This window comes from Telmatherina bonti (genome assembly GCF_933228915.1).
Source record: "Telmatherina bonti genome assembly, chromosome: 7".
NCBI classification, from domain to species: domain Eukaryota; kingdom Metazoa; phylum Chordata; class Actinopteri; order Atheriniformes; family Telmatherinidae; genus Telmatherina; species Telmatherina bonti.
In genome coordinates this window covers 38,747,126-38,763,327 of record NC_136625.1, presented here as the reverse complement: position 1 = coordinate 38,763,327, position 16,202 = coordinate 38,747,126, and the positions used below count along the sequence as shown (strand labels likewise).

General features: G+C 50.7%; 2 protein-coding genes across 2 annotated transcripts in view; both read right to left on the bottom strand.

Moving 5' to 3' along the window:
- The window catches only part of LOC306758589 (phospholipid phosphatase-related protein type 5-like), a gene marked incomplete at both ends in the record, with an annotated part of 41,827 nt that extends 33,580 nt beyond the window's left edge, over nt 1–8,247 (bottom strand). The window contains 6 exons of the mRNA XM_079243916.1: nt 988–1,039; nt 1,261–1,397; nt 2,870–3,046; nt 3,130–3,380; nt 7,506–7,638; nt 8,044–8,247. Of these exons, the coding sequence (XP_079100042.1) occupies nt 988–1,039; nt 1,261–1,397; nt 2,870–3,046; nt 3,130–3,380; nt 7,506–7,638; nt 8,044–8,247 (954 nt within the window). The remainder of the gene's footprint in view (nt 1–987; nt 1,040–1,260; nt 1,398–2,869; nt 3,047–3,129; nt 3,381–7,505; nt 7,639–8,043) is intronic.
- Nucleotides 8,248–8,627: 380 nt separating this feature from the next.
- tyw3 (tRNA-yW synthesizing protein 3 homolog) lies at nt 8,628–11,707 on the bottom strand. The gene is made up of 6 exons (XM_079243557.1): nt 11,444–11,707; nt 10,629–10,709; nt 10,455–10,553; nt 9,514–9,585; nt 9,096–9,229; nt 8,628–9,032 (listed from the first exon to the last, which is right to left on the bottom strand). The coding sequence occupies exons 1-6, from the start codon at nt 11,609–11,611 to the stop codon at nt 8,849–8,851; spliced, it is 738 nt and encodes a 245-aa protein (XP_079099683.1). The 5' UTR covers nt 11,612–11,707; the 3' UTR covers nt 8,628–8,848.
- Between the last annotated feature and the right edge of the window lie 4,495 nt (nt 11,708–16,202).

Below are 16,202 nucleotides of genomic sequence, written 5' to 3'. Positions count from 1 at the left end.
CATATACAGGATGAGACGAAGAGACATCTAGGGGACGAAACGGAGAGACATCTATGGGACGAGACGAAGAGACATCTAGGGGACGAGACGAAGAGACATCTACGGGACGAGAAGAAAGAGACATCTACAGGATAAGACGAAGAGACATCTACGGGACGAGACAGAGACATATACAGGACGAAACGGAGAGACATCTAGGGGATGAAACGGAAAGACATCTAGGGGACGAAACGGAGAGACATCTAGGGGACGAGACGAAGAGACATCTACGGGACGAGACGAAGAGACATATACAGGATGAGACGAAGAGACATCTAGGGGACGAAACGGAGAGACATCTAGGGGACGAGACGAAGAGACATCTACGGGACGAGACGAAGAGACATATACAGGATGAGACGAAGAGACATCTAGGGGACGAGATGAAGAGACATCTAGGGGACGAAACGGAGAGACATCTATGGGACGAGACGAAGAGACATCTATGGGACGAGACGAAGAGACATCTACGGGACGAGACAGAGACATATACAGGATGAGACGAAGAGACATCTATGGGACGAAACGGAGAGACATCTACACGCACACGCACACGCACACACACACACACACACACACACACACACACACACACACCCTCGCTGCAGGATGATGAGCGGATTGAAACACAAACCAGGATGTTTCAGAAAGACGGTTCCTCCCCATCTTTAATAACAGAACACATCTGTGTCAAAGAGTTTGGTGTGTCGACACACACCAAACTCAGCTTCTAGCTCAGAGCCGGATAAAAAACACAAATTCACTCTCCATTGTTAAACCTGAAAGTTTTTCTACATTTACATGTGAATCTTCTCTTACAGATGTTTTATTTATGCACAACATGCAGTTTGTATTCGTACACACATAACATCTGACATTTATCTCATCCATGCATGTATTTCCCAGAATTTGTTACATCAGCGTCCTCCCTGGTCTTGCCCCACGTACGTGGGCGCCAAGTCCATCATAGTCATGTGACTTCTGTGAAGGATCCTGAGCTCTGAAACAGAAAGAGAAACAATATTAAATAGAAAAAGTCATAGTTGTACAGACGCTGAAACATGCTGTGTTTTTACAGGATGCTAAGTCTTAATTGTGACTGAGTGGAGAAGAGTGAGAGCCGCTGGAGACGCTGGACGCAGAGCTGAATGTTCCTGTCGGAGTGAATAAAGTCATAAGTTTTATTCTGTTGTTTGAAAGAGTGGATTCTTCACCTCAGACTTGACACAGTTATTACTGGCCTCCATGCTGGGATTCATCTGAGCAGAAGCCTCGTCCGTGTTCGCTGTGCCGGCATCGGAGGGGCTCACAGCAAGAATCCCATGTCTCATTCTGAAATGGTGGACCACAAAGACGACCTGAGGAGACAAAGAAGACAGTCAGACATGATGGTTTAGTCATTCAAAATGTTTCCTTAATAGTCCGCGCTTGGAGTGACATCATGTACTGAGCCACCATAAAAGGCTGTTTGTGTGACCCAGCACGCCGTGGTGAATGGCCACAAGGGTTTACATGGTCCAACAAGCAGCCGTGTTGTGTAAGTGTGGAACCTGCAGGCATTCAGTCCATTACAGAGTTTTCCATTACTGCTGGAGTACTTTTGGCGACGTTAGGCTGGATATGATGGAAAAAATTATTCATTTATAAGAGATTTAAGATTCTTTAAAATGTGAGAAATTAGTGAAATAAAACATTTCTGGATTGTTTTCTGAGGAAGAGCTGCAACAACTTTCTCATTCCCAGGATGAGAAAAAATGTTTTAAGTTCAAGAGAACATTCCAGATGCGGCCCACATCTGGCGCTGACGCGGCCCACATCTGGCGCTGATGCGGCCCACATCTGGCGCTGATGCGGCCCACATCTGGCGCTGATGCGGCCCACATCTGGCGCTGATGCGGCCCACATCTGGCGCTGATGCGGCCCACATCTGGCGCTGACGAGGCCCACATCTGGCGCTGACGCGGCCCACATCTGGCGCTGACGCGGCCCACATCTGGCGCTGACGCGGACCACATCTGGCGCTGATGCGGCCCACATCTGGCGCTGATGCGGCCCACATCTGGCGCTGATGCGGACCACATCTGGCGCTGATGCGGACCACATCTGGCGCTGATGCGGACCACATCTGGCGCTGATGCGGCCCACATCTGGCGCTGACGCGGACCACATCTGGCGCTGACGCGGCCCACATCTGGCGCTGACGCGGCCCACATCTGGCGCTGATGCGGACCACATCTGGCGCTGACGCGGCCCACATCTGGCGCTGATGCGGCCCACATCTGGCGCTGATGCGGCCCACATCTGGCGCTGATGCGGACCACATCTGGCGCTGATGCGGCCCACATCTGGCGCTGATGCGGCCCACATCTGGCGCTGATGCGGCCCACATCTGGCACTGACGCGGCCCACATCTGGCGCTGATGCGGCCCACATCTGGCGCTGATGCGGCCCACATCTGGCGCTGATGCGGCCCACATCTGGTGCTGAAGCGGATCTCTCAACCAGACAATATGAATCAGGTCTTAGAGGTCTGGTTGATCAGAACTTTTGAGCGCGACATCTTTTACCCATCTCTTCATCACACGCATGTGTTCTGGTTGTGTTAACCCACGATGCCGTGCGCTGAACCCACAAAGCATTTTGTCCTGTAGTCCACTTCCTGTATTTGGTCTGCTTAAAACAGACCAAGACCTGCGTTTGTAAGACAACTGACCTCACTCCATGATCCGATCAGACCAGACAAAAACACTTGTGCATGTTTCTGTCAGTATTTACATGCCAGGGCTGGATTCAGGTGACCTGCTACTGGAGACGGTGGAGGACTACTGACCAGAAAGACGGCGACAGCCGCCCCAATGAGCTGTCCTGCTATCACGTCACTCCAGTAGTTACGGTATTCAGCGACTCGGTTGATTCCTGTTAGAGTAGCCAGACTGACCAATGAGAGACTGAGAAGCGGGCCCGGCAGGAGACCCCCACGGGAGCCGGCACAGGACATGACGTACATCTGAAAGACAAGTTTGCATCCTTCACTCTTCAGAAAGACTTTTCTGATAAATGAGTGGATTCTGCATGAGAGGGTCTCCTCACCGCCAGGTAAACGGCCACATACACACTGACTGCAGCCTCCTTGCATGGAAACGTCTTCCTGGCTCTGGTGATGTCATCGGGGTTGCCGGTGCAGGCATCTGATTGGCTGACAAAGCGCACGGTGTCCTGGCAGCCGAGGGCGGTGTAGTTAGGCTGACAAACGGACAGGAAGTACGGAGAAAGACTTCCTGTGACCAGTTGACCAGCATTGACAAAAATATCTGTTGTGAACAGGCCGAAGACATAGACACCTACACACACACACACACACACACACACACACACACACACACACACACGTTAGACAATTTACATTAACTCAGACTTCAGGTGAAAAAATCCAGTCAACATGACATTACCAAAAATACTGGGACATCATGGGGTTTATTAAAATTTGTCATTTTTATCAAAATAAGAAATAGACACATTAAATAAATAAATAAATTTGTAAATAATTCATCAATATTTGAAGTATTTTTCATTAATTTAATTTCATATTAGAAAATGAAAAAACTGTAATGAATAAAAAATAATCTTCTTTGTCATTTATAAAAGTTATGATTAATTATGTAAATCACATTGATTTTTAAACAAATAGTAATTTGTATAATCAATCATTTGTCATGAATTAATTTAATCTATCACTGCAGCTCAACAAATAGTGACATTTCATTGGTTGCTTTGCACTGCAAGACATTATAAATCCATCCCAGATGAAAGATCCAGTAGAAAAATATCCAGAGGCTGTATTCAGAGACTTTAGTCATCTGTATTATCTATATTTATCTTTATTCATCTGTATTTATCTGTATTATCTATATTTATCTTTATTCATCTGTATTTATCTGTAATTTTTTATATTTGTCTGCATTTTTCTATATTAATCTGCATTTATCTATATGTATTCATCTATATTGTCCTGTAATTATATGGTTGGCTTCACCTGTTAATTACTGTGAATGAAGAATAAAACTGAAGAAGAAGAATGCCACCTTTAGCCCCGCCCACCAGCTAGGATGATTAGATTAAATTACATAAATGGTGTATAAACATATATGTTCTTATATAAACTGCTGTTAGTGTTGCTCCTGTTGCTGAGGGTCTTCATGATCCCTTCATCTGCAATCAGCATCAGTATTTAGGCCTGCTTGGTCCTCCAGCCGTCCCCGGATAGTTTGTTCACCCAGAGGTAACATCAGTCGGCCATTGCTCACCACAAACTACCAGTCATCTTCCTTCAGCTTCTCTGTAACTGTTTTTGTTTGTGCTTGCCCCCCAGGCACGACGGGGGAGGGGAACAGAGTAGCACAGTACGACGGCAACCAGGCGCAGAAGCCTGGGACACACCGAGAGCCAGAGGACGAGGACACATCCAAAGCCCCCCCCCCCCCCCCGACCAACTCCCCAACTCCCTCCCAACTCCCCCCTCCCTGCTACCAACCCCCCCCACCTCTAAAAATGCTATTTATTGTGTCTGGGTCATGGATGATATTACCTGCTGGATAGTAGATCTTTCTTTTTTTTTGTTTTTAGTTGATTGGTGAAGAATTTTCCAGATTTCTTACTGTGTTCAAACCTCTCCAAGAGAAATCTTTGCACCAGAAACTCCCTTCTCTTATTCATGATTTTATTTCATTCAAGTTGAGCCTTCCTTATTTGGTTTGTCATTTGTTCACTTGGTGATGCACTATAAACGTTCCCTAATGATTTAATTCCTAATTCCAGTTCTGATATTTTAGAGTTTTTCTTCTTTTTTTATGTGATACAAAAGAGATCATTTTACCTCACCTTACCGCTTTACCTGCTTCCCACAGAACACATGCTGAAGTTCCTGGTTTATCATTGTTTTTTAGATATAAAGCCCATTGTTTTGTGAAATAGCTGATAAAGTCAGGGCCTTTTGGCAGTGCTTTTAGCAGGTGGTGTGGTTCTGGTGTTCCCCTGAATGAAGGAAACTGGTGCGTGATCGCTGACTGTAACGGGGTGGGTCTGGAATTCTAGAATCTCACACACCAACGAGCTGCTAACCAGGACATCATTTATCCTGGAATATGAATGGTAAACTGAGGGGGAAAAAAAGAGTGTACTCTTTGATATTAGGGTGAAAATATAGACCAAAGACCAAGTTTCTCAATATATTGTTTAAAAGTGTTTGTAGAGTTTCTATAGTTTCCTATATTACTAAGCCTGTCAGCTGGACCCAGAACTAAGTTAAAATCTCCTCATATGACCAGCGTGCTATCTGAGTTTCCTGAAAGTGATGTGAAAAAAGAATCAAACAAGCTGGGATCATCAACATTTGGGCCATATAAGTTAGCTAAGGGTAAATTCATATTTTGAATAGATAATGTCAATGTCAATAAATCTTCCTTCTGGATCTGTGGTTATGTTGGTTTCTATGCATGTTATGTTTCTATTTATCAAAATGGCGACCCCTCTCTGTCTGGATTCATAGCAGGCAGAGTAAACATGAGGAAACTGTGATTTGGGGAGAACATCCACTGAAGTATTTGTCATATGAATCTCCTTCAAGAACACAATGTCTGCCTGTAGATCGTTTAGCCAGACAGAACACGGTTTTACAAAAGCAAAGTTTGGTTCCGCTTAAAGAAAAATACTGGATATGGAAAACTAAAAAAGACTTGGGAGTGTTTCCTTTCTGTCTTGGTTCTGCACCCATGACGATGATGTGAGATCAATTGTTCCTCATATTTTAACAAAGGGACTACTGCAATGAGGGAATGGAACAAAAACTTTACTTACAACCGTTGCAATCATCTAACATGTCCTCTATTGTTTGATTTCTTGCTTGTGTTGCTCTCACTCTCAGATGTAAGCTGCTTCGGAGAAAAGCGTCTGCTAAATAACTGTGTAGACAGAGGTTTTCCTTCCTGCTTCTGGTCCCGACGGAGGTTTTCCTTCATGGTTCTGGTCCCGATGGAGGTTTTCCTTCATGGTTCTGGTCCCGATGGAGGTTTTCCTTCATGGTTCTGGTCCTGATGGAGGTTTTCCTTCCTGGTTCTGGTCCTGATGGAGGTTTTCCTTCCTGGTTCTGGTCCCAACGGAGGTTTTCCTTCCTGGTTCTGGTCCTGATGGAGGTTTTCCTTCCTGGTTCTGGTCCTGATGGAGGTTTTCCTTCCTGGTTCTGGTCCCAAAGGAGGTTTTCCTTCCTGGTTCTGGTCCTGATGGAGGTTTTCCTTCCTGGTTCTGGTCCTGATGGAGGTTTTCCTTCCTGGTTCTGGTCCTGATGGAGGTTTTCCTTCCTGGTTCTGGTCCCAACGGAGGTTTTCCTTCCTGGTTCTGGTCCCGACGGAGGTTTTCCTTCATGGTTCTGGTACCGATGGAGGTTTTCCTTCATGGTTCTGGTCCTGATGGAGGTTTTCCTTCCTGGTTCGGGTCCTGATGGAGGTTTTCCTTCCTGGTTCTGGTCCCAACGGAGGTTTTCCTTCCTGGTTCTGGTCCTGATGGAGGTTTCCCTTCCTGGTTCTGGTCCTGATGGAGGTTTTCCTTCCTGGTTCTGGTCCCAACGGAGGTTTTCCTTCCTGGTTCTGGTCCTGATGGAGGTTTTCCTTCTTGGTTCTGGTCCTGATGGAGGTTTTCCTTCCTGGTTCTGGTCCCAACGGAGGTTTTCCTTCCTGGTTCTGGTCCCGACGGAGGTTTTCCTTCATGGTTCTGGTCCCGACGGAGGTTTTCCTTCCTGGTTCTGGTCCCGACGGAGGTTTTCCTTCCTGGTTCTGGTCCCGACGGAGGTTTTCCTTCCTGGTTCTGGTCCTGAACAAGGTTTTCCTTCCTGGTTCTGGTCCCGACTGAGGTTTTCCTTCCTGGTTCTGGTCCCGACGGAGGTTTTCCTTCCTGGTTCTGGTCCTGAACAAGGTTTTCCTTCCTGGTTCTGGTCCCGACGGAGGTTTTCCTTCCTGGTTCTGGTCCTGAACAAGGTTTTCCTTCCTGGTTCTGGTCCCGACGGAGGTTTTCCTTCCTGGTTCTGGTCCTGAACAAGGTTTTCCTTGACTAGGTCCTTTATTTTTCTTTTTAAACTGGATTCTACTGTTTAAGTAATGGGTAAGTTATATTGGACTTTGGTTAACTTGAGCAAACTGGTCTAAACTGGATTAAAGTGGATTGAACTGGATTAAGCTTAAGTGAACTGAATTAAAATGGATTGAATTGGACTGAAACAGACCGAACTGAACTGGAACCAAGAATAAACTGGACTGAACTGGAATGAACTAAACTGAATTAAACAGATATGAACTGAACTGGATTAAACTGCACTAAACTGGACTGTATCTGTAAACTGTGTCATTCCCACTGTGTCAGCTGACAAACAGTTTGCAGGCGTTTGGTAAAGTGAAAAATAAATGGCAACATATAATTACCAAGAAAACAAGAGGTTCTTCGCACCATGGGGTTCACGTAGCAACAATCCCCCATCAAAACCATCTTCTCGTGGTCGTAGAGGCTGTTCGAGCTGGAATGAAGGAGGAAGATAACGAGCTCCACACCTGAAATCTGCAAACAAAAAGAAAAGACATGATGGATTCATGCTTTTATTTCCAGTTTTAATAAACTAGCACCATGTTTAAGTTGTTAGTTATTTGATGTTTTTTTCCTGTATTATAATAAATCAATGACACATTTAATTAATTACGCAGCTTTATCTATGTATTTAATTGTGGCACTTCCTCCAGATAAATAACTAATATATCGATAGAAAGAGGTCTTTAGTTAATATTTCTGAATCTGAAAAAAACTTTTGACGCTGTCAGTCACAAAGTAGGACTTCTCCAAGCTTTTATTCTGTTACTTCAAGGGAATAATTGGTGTGAACAAATGGTCGCTGATTAACTGTCCAAATGTCGGAAACATCCATGTCCACATCACCACAAAGGACAAGCAGAAGCTCTGCTGACTTACCAACACCACCGGCAGACCGCACACCACCGAGCAGAGGATTACCGGCTGGACCCGGCTGTCCTGTTCAGGTCCGGGATCCGGTTTGCTCAGAGCTGGGTCCCTGCAGACGAAGCCCTGCAGGGTCGGACTGAAAACGTCTGTGAACTCGCAGTAGTAGACGAGCATCAAAGCTGCTGTCAGGATCATCACCTGGAAGTAGAGCATGGTGGCGGAACGCGTCCAGACCAGAGCCGCCTGCGTCCTTCGTCTCTCTGTCAGACTGGAAACCAGGACTTCACGCTCCTCTGACCTCATTCAGACTTCAGAAAGCAGCCGGATTTCTTCCACCTCACTGAGCCGCCTGGAGACAAGCACTTACAGCCGTCGTCATGACGAGCCCAGGACTGAAGACAGTCATCATCACCATCCAGAGCGCCCCGCGGCCACAGCGGCTCAGGGACAGTGGCCACCGGCCCCGTTGGGTCCCAGGGAGCCTGAGAGACCCCCAGGCCGGGGACGATCAGACACCAGGGGACCAGAACACAATTTAAATGAATTATTAACGTCCTTATTTCTAGTTTCAATAAATCAACGACACATTTTGGTTACTGATCAATTTATTTATTGAACGTGTTTATTAATAAACTAATGACAGACTTATGTTTTTACTGTTTGTCCCTCTGTCCGCTGCTGTCCTCGTCGTCTCTGAGGACAGAGATCCGGATCAAACCGGTTTACGCTCAGACCGAGCCCAGTCCTGCAGACGGCTCAGATCTGAATCTGTCCAACAACAGGACCTCTACCGTCCACAAACCCACAACCTGGTTCATGTCAACAGATGCAGACAGTCCTCCAGTTCCCACAGGCTGCCGTCCCCGTCACCATGGTAACGGCCAGGCTCCCGCCGTCTCCTCCTCCTCCGTTTATACACACTGGTCTCATTCCTGGTCTCCGGTGAAAGGGGGCGGGGTTTTTCTGAGGACAAGGCTGCTTGAAGATTCTGGTAAAACCTGGAAAGGACAGAGGATCAGGACGGGACACCAACAGTTTTATGTGTCCAACCGTAGACTGACCGGTGGATGCGCCTCAGGTTCTCCTCCATCTTCTGATTGGCTGCTTCTGTCAGGAAGTGGACGTAATCCTGTCCAACGAGGAGCTTCCCATCATGGCTCAGAGGAACCTCCAGACCGTGGGTGCTGCGGACCGCCTGGTGGGCAGGAGACAGGTCTTCAGAGACCAAAGCAAAGCATGGCGATTTACAGGATCAGGTCTGTCCACAGAACATCTCAGAGAGACATATGAAGACCAGTTCTTCACTTGTCTGCTGGAGACAGAGACCGGGACGTCTGGTCCGACTCTGCCGGTCTGGAACGAAGAGTCGGACCGGACCGGGACGTCTGGTCCCTGGAGGAGGACCACGTCCCAGTTGGCGTGGACACCAGGCCTGACGTCTCCCTGCAGGGGAACGTGAGCGGCATGTCTTCAGCGTACCGTAACGATCTTTCCCGTCTTCCCCACAGAGATCCCAGAGTTCCTGAAGCCCGAGCCGACGGCCACGTTGTGCTGCAGGACAGAAGACGGGACACGTCGCCGCAATGAGATAAAAAATCTAAAACATGAAACCTGAAAAACGAGCCGGTTTAACGCCAAGCAGTCTGCAGAGCCGGAACCAGGACTGGGATCAATCCCAGTCAGCAAACTGGTTGGAAAGGAAACTTTATTTCTCTGGATTTTCAGAGCAGAATTTTAAAGCTTCATTCAGAACCACAAACCAGTCCGGACCAATCAGAACCCACCGATCAGAACTGACCGATCAGAACCGACCGACCAGAACCGACCAATCAGAACCGACCAGAACCGACCGATCAGAACCGACCAGAACCGACCGATCAGAACCGACCAATCATAACCGACCGATCAGAACCGACCAATCAGGACCGACCAATCAGGACCGACCAATCAGGACCGACCGATCAGGACCGACCGATCAGAACCGACCAATCAGAACCAACCAATCAGAACCAACCAATCAGAACCGACCGATCAGAACCGACCGATCAGAACCGACCGATCAGAACCGACCAGAACCGACCGATCAGAACAGACCAATCATAACCGACCAGAACCGACCGATCAGAACCGACCGATCAGAACCGACCAATCATAACCGACCAGAACAGACCAATCATAACCGACCAGAACCGACCAGAACCGACCGATCAGAACCGACCAATCAGAACCGACCAATCAGGACCGACCAATCAGGACCGACCGATCAGGACCGACCGATCAGAACCGACCAGAACCGACCGATCAGGACCGACCGATCAGAACCGACCGATCTGCGGCGATGAACAGGTTTCGGATCAGACCACGTTGCCACTGAGGACAGAATGTCTCCGTTAGCCGGAAGACAGATGTCCTTGCCTCACCATCAGCTGTGCGTCCTCCAGCCTCCGACACTGAACATGAAGCACAAACGGCTCAAACTTCAGGACAGCGTCTCTGCTGGACCGGGACAGACCGGACATCTGGACACAGACACAGCAGTGAACAGAGAGGACGTTCAGTCCTGGTCTAGTTTATCTGTGAGGACAGGAACTCACCAGGTCCTCACAGCTGCAGACACGGTGTGAGACGAAGAGCCAGAGACAGTTCTGCTTCTGGACATCGCTGCTTCCTGGAGGCTGGAAAAGAGGACAGACATCCGTAAGGACAGTTCAGTGTGCTGGAAGACTGTCTCACCCCGTCCAGCATGAGGACGGGGGGGGGGGGAGGACAGACTGTCTCACCCCGTCCAGCATGAGGACGGGGGGGGGGGGGAGGAAAGACTGTCTCACCCCGTCCAGCATGAGGACGGGGGGGGAGGACAGACTGTCTCACCCCGTCCAGCAGGAGGACGGGGGGGGGGGAGGACAGACTGTCTCACCCCGTCCAGCATGAGGACGGGGGGGGGGGGGGGAGGACAGACTGTCTCACCCCGTCCAGCATGAGGACGGGGGGGGAGGACAGACTGTCTCACCCCGTCCAGCAGGAGGACGGGGGGGGGGAGGACAGACTGTCTCACCCCGTCCAGCAGGAGGACGGGGGGGGACAGACTGTCTCACCCCGTCCAGCATGAGGACGGGGGGGGGGGGGAGGACAGACTGTCTCACCCCGTCCAGCATGAGGACGGGGGGGGAGGACAGACTGTCTCACCCCGTCCAGCAGGAGGACGGGGGGGGGGGAGGACAGACTGTCTCACCCCGTCCAGCAGGAGGACGGGGGGGGGGGAGGACAGACTGTCTCACCCCGTCCAGCAGGAGGACGGGGGGGGGAGGACAGACTGTCTCACCCCGTCCAGCAGGAGGACGGGGGGGGGAGGACAGACTGTCTCACCCCGTCCAGCAGGAGGACGGGGGGGGAGGACAGACTGTCTCACCCCGTCCAGCAGGAGGATCCTGCCGGAACAGGAGCTCGTGGTGAAGAACTCGTCCTGGCTGTTGAGCAGAGACACAACATGTCCGATGTCTTCATCCACGCTGCCTTTCTTGCTCTGGTCCAGCTTCTTCAGACTCTGTTTCTTCCACCGGATGAAAGTTTCCTCCATGACAACCGGAAGTTTCAGAGAAATTCAACAATTCTACTAAAAACATCGAGAAGATGAAAGAAACATCTTTTTATTTGGTTTCACTTTCTTCTTCTTCTTCTCTGAACGGAAAATAATCCGTCTAAAGGCGCGTTTCCGCCCCCTGCTGGACCGGAGGGCACATCACCCCCAAAACCAGTCCGCCACTTCTGCTGGTTTATGTGGCCATGAGTTGTCTGTCTATTCTCTGTTTTTCTCCCCTTTGTTTATCTGACACGGACAGTTTGCAGTTAGATAATCACACTAGAGTCAGCTAAGAGCTAATTAGCATCTGGACAGGTAAACTGGCCACAGTAAATGGAGACAAGACATAAAACAGATGATACGGATACAAATCCTATAAAAACTACATGAATAATGAACAAGATATTAGATTATGTCCCAGTGTCCCACCCTGTCCAGAACTTTATTAGTCTTTATTATGGAGAGATACTTTTGTTATTACAGCTTGTAACTCCACAGATAATGTTCATAATCGTTAGCAACGGAACAAAAGAATGACACGATGCTGATGGTGTGTTCAAGCTTTCTGAGGAAAGATGTGTCTCTTTTTCACAACCACTGTGTTACGACCCAACTCTGAACTGTGGCAAGATGCTGAATGATGGACCAATAGAGATTTATTGTCTCAATAGAAGATGAAGCATGAAATGATCAAAATGATTTTCCTTTCATGCAAACAAAATGTTGTTAGCGGCGCTGCTTAAACAACAAAATGTCTAATTAACTCAAAAACAGCCAGAAGGAAACAGAAAAGCAAACAAACAAAAAGAAGCACAATAACTGTCTAATCAGAAAAATAAAAATAAATGACAATCAGCTTTATACTAATGATGATCCAATCCAAGAAAAGTTTCCTGCCTCTTCAGTTTGTGATCGGTTTAAATGAACCTGTTGTCTCCACTTCGCCCTCATCAGTGTCTGAGGTCGGAGGTCACATCGTTCATGATGCCAGCTGGGGGTGCAGGCCGACCCGCGACCCTCAGGTCCCGCATGTTTCCTGCAGGTCGGGTCCGACTGGGTCTAGAAAAGTCCCTGTTGTCAGCACATATCAGGCCAAAGAAAGCCTTCACGTGCATACTCAGCATGTTCAGCCACAGGTTTGGACAGGAATGATGGATTTATACATATGTGACAGAAAAACTTGACCCGCGAGTCAACCAGGGTAACACGTCTTGTGTGTTTTTTTTGTAATTTATTTATTTAAAATAATAAAAACCTGGAGTCTGAAGTTTCTGTAAAAAGCTATCACGTGTCTGTAGCTAATTTATTGGCCGAGCTTTAAGTCAGAAAGTTCACAGTTCTGAGAATTCACAAACATTCAGACACAACCAGACAAAGAAGGAGGAATCCACCACAGAGCTAACCAACATCTAGTAAATGTCACGTTAAATTAAAGTCATTTTGTCTCAGCTCAGATCCAGTGTCCCTCCTGTCCCAGTGTCCCTTCTGTCCCAGTGTCCCTCCTGTCCCAGTGTCCCTTCTGTCCCAGTGTCCCTCCTGTCCCAGTGTCCCTTCTGTCCCAGTGTCCCTTCTGTCCCAGTGTCCTTCCTGTCCCAGTGTCCCTCCTGTCCCAGTGTCCCTTCTGTCCCAGTGTCCCTCCCTCCCTGTCCCAGTGTCCCTCCCTGTCCCAGTGTCCCTCCTGTCCCAGTGTCCCTCCCTCCCTGTCCCAGTGTCCCTCCCTGTCCCAGTGTCCCTCCTGTCCCAGTGTCCCTCCCTCCCTGTCCCAGTGTCCGTCCTGTCCCAGTGTCCCTCCCTGTCCCAGTGTCCCTTCTGTCCCAGTGTCCCTCCTGTCCCAGTGTCCCTTCTGTCCCAGTGTCCCTTCTGTCCCAGTGTCCCTCCTGTCCCAGTGTCCTTCCTGTCCCAGTGTCCCACCCTGTCCCAGTGTCCCAATCTGTCCCAGTGTCCCTCCCTGTCCCAGTGTCCCTCCTGTCCCAGTGTCCCTCCCTCCCTGTCCCAGTGTCCCTCACTGCCCTTGTGTCCCTCCTTTCCCAGTGTCCCTCCCTGTCCCAGTGTCCCTCCTGTCCCAGTGTCCCTCTCTCCCTGTCCCAGTGTCCCTCCCTGTCCCAGTGTCCCTCCTGTCCCAGTGTCCCTCTCTCCCTGTCCCAGTGTCCTTCCTGTCCCAGTGTCCCTCCTGTCCCAGTGTCCTTCCTGTCCCAGTGTCCCACCCTGTCCCAGTGTCCCAATCTGTCCCAGTGTCCCTCCCTCCCTGTCCCAGTGTCCCTCCCTGTCCCAGTGTCCCTCCTGTCCCAGTGTCCCTCTCTCCCTGTCCCAGTGTCCTTCCTGTCCCAGTGTCCCTCCTGTCCCAGTGTCCCTCCCTCCCTGTCCCAGTCTCCAACCCTGTCCCAGTGTCCCACCCTGTCCCAGTGTCCCAATCTGTCCCAGTGTCCCTCTCTCCCTGTCCCAGTGTCCCTCTCTCCCTGTCCCAGTATCCTTCCTGTCCCAGTGTCTCTACCTGTCTCAGTGTCCCTCCCTGTCCCAGTGTCCCTTCTGTCCCAGTGTCACTCCTGTCCCAGTGTCTCTACCTGTCTCAGTGTCCCTCCCTGTCCCAGTGTCCCTTCTGTCCCAGTGTCACTCCTGTCCCAGTGTCTCTACCTGTCTCAGTGTCCCTCCTGTCCCAGTGTCCCTCCCTGTCCCAGTGTCCCTCCTGTTACAGTGTCCCTCTCTCCCTGTCCCAGTGTCCTTCCCTGTCCCAGTGTCTCACCCTGTCCCAGTGTCCCTCCCTGTCCCAGTGTCCCACCCTGTTCCAATGTCCCCCCTGTCCCAGTGTCCCTCCCTGTCCCAGTGTCCCACCCTGTTCCAATGTCCCCCCTGTCCCAGTGTCCCACCCTTTCCAAATGTCCCTCCTGTCCCAGTGTCCCTCTCTCCCTGTCCCAGTGGCCCTCCTGTCCCAATGTCTCTCCCTTTCCCAGTGTCCCACCCTGTCCCAATGTCCCTCCTGTCCCAGTGTCCCTCCCTGTCCCAGTGTCCCACCCTGTCCCAGTGTCCCTTCTGTCCCAGTGTCCCTCCTGTCCCAGTGTCCCACCCTGTCCCAATGTCCCTCCTGTCCCAGTGTCCCTCCCTGTCCCAGTGTCCCTCCCTGTCCCAGTGTCCCTTCTGTCCCAGTGTCCCACCCTGTCCCAATGTCCCTCCTGTCCCAGTGTCCATTCTTTCCCAGTGTACCTCCTGTCCCAGTTTTTCTCCCTTTCCCAGTGTCCCTCCTGTCCCAGTGTCCTTCCTGTCCCAATGTCCCTCCTTTCCCAGTGTCCCTCCTGTCACAGTGTCCCTCTCTCCCTGTCCCAGTGTCCTTCCCTGTCCCAGTGTCTCACCCTGTCCCAGTGTCCCTCCCTGTCCCAGTGTCCCACCCTGTTCCAATGTCCCCCCTGTCCCAGTGTCCCTCCCTGTCCCAGTGTCCCACCCTGTTCCAATGTCCCCCCTGTCCCAGTGTCCCACCCTTTCCAAATGTCCCTCCTGTCCCAGTGTCCCTCTCTCCCTGTCCAGGTGTCCCACCCTGTCCCAGTGTCCAACCCTGTCCTAGTGTCTCTCCCTGCCCTAGTGTCCCTCCTGTCCCAGTGTCCCTCCCTGTCCCAGTGTCCCTTCTGTCCCAGTGTCCCTCCTGTCCCACTGTCCCACCCTGTCCCAGTGTCCCACCTGTCCAAGTGTCCCTCTCTCCCTGTCCCAGTGTCCCTCTCTCCCTGTCCCAGTATCCTTCCTGTCCCAGTGTCTCTACCTGTCTCAGTGTCCCTCCCTGTCCCAGTGTCCCTTCTGTCCCAGTGTCACTCCTGTCCCAGTGTCTCTACCTGTCTCAGTGTCCCTCCCTGTCCCAGTGTCCCTTCTGTCCCAGTGTCACTCCTGTCCCAGTGTCTCTACCTGTCTCAGTGTCCCTCCTGTCCCAGTGTCCCTCCCTGTCCCAGTGTCCCTCCTGTCACAGTGTCCCTCTCTCCCTGTCCCAGTGTCCTTCCCTGTCCCAGTGTCCCTCCCTGTCCCAGTGTCCCACCCTGTTCCAAAGTCCCCCCTGTCCCAGTGTCCCTCCCTGTCCCAGTGTCCCACCCTGTTCCAATGTCCCCCCTGTCCCAGTGTCCCACCCTTTCCAAATGTCCCTCCTGTCCCAGTGTCCCTCTCTCCCTGTCCCAGTGTCCCTCGTGTCCCAATGTCTCTCCCTTTCCCAGTGTCCCACCCTGTCCCAATGTCCCTCCTGTCCCAGTGTCCCTCCCTGTCCCAGTGTCCCACCCTGTCCCAGTGTCCCTTCTGTCCCAGTGTCCCTCCTGTCCCAGTGTCCCACCCTGTCCCAATGTCCCTCCTGTCCCAGTGTCCCTCCCTGTCCCAGTGTCCCTTCTGTCCCAGTGTCCCACCCTGTCCCAATGTCCCTCCTGTCCCAGTGTCCATTCTTTCCCAGTGTACCTCCTGTCCCAGTTTTTCTCCCTTTCCCAGTGTCCCTCCTGTCCCAGTGTCCTTCCTGTCCCAATGTCCCTCCTTTCCCAGTGTCCCTCCTGTCCCAGTGTCCCTCCCTGTCCCAGTGTCCCTCCTGTCACAGTGTCCCTCTCTCCCTGTCCCAGTGTCCTTCCCTGTCCCA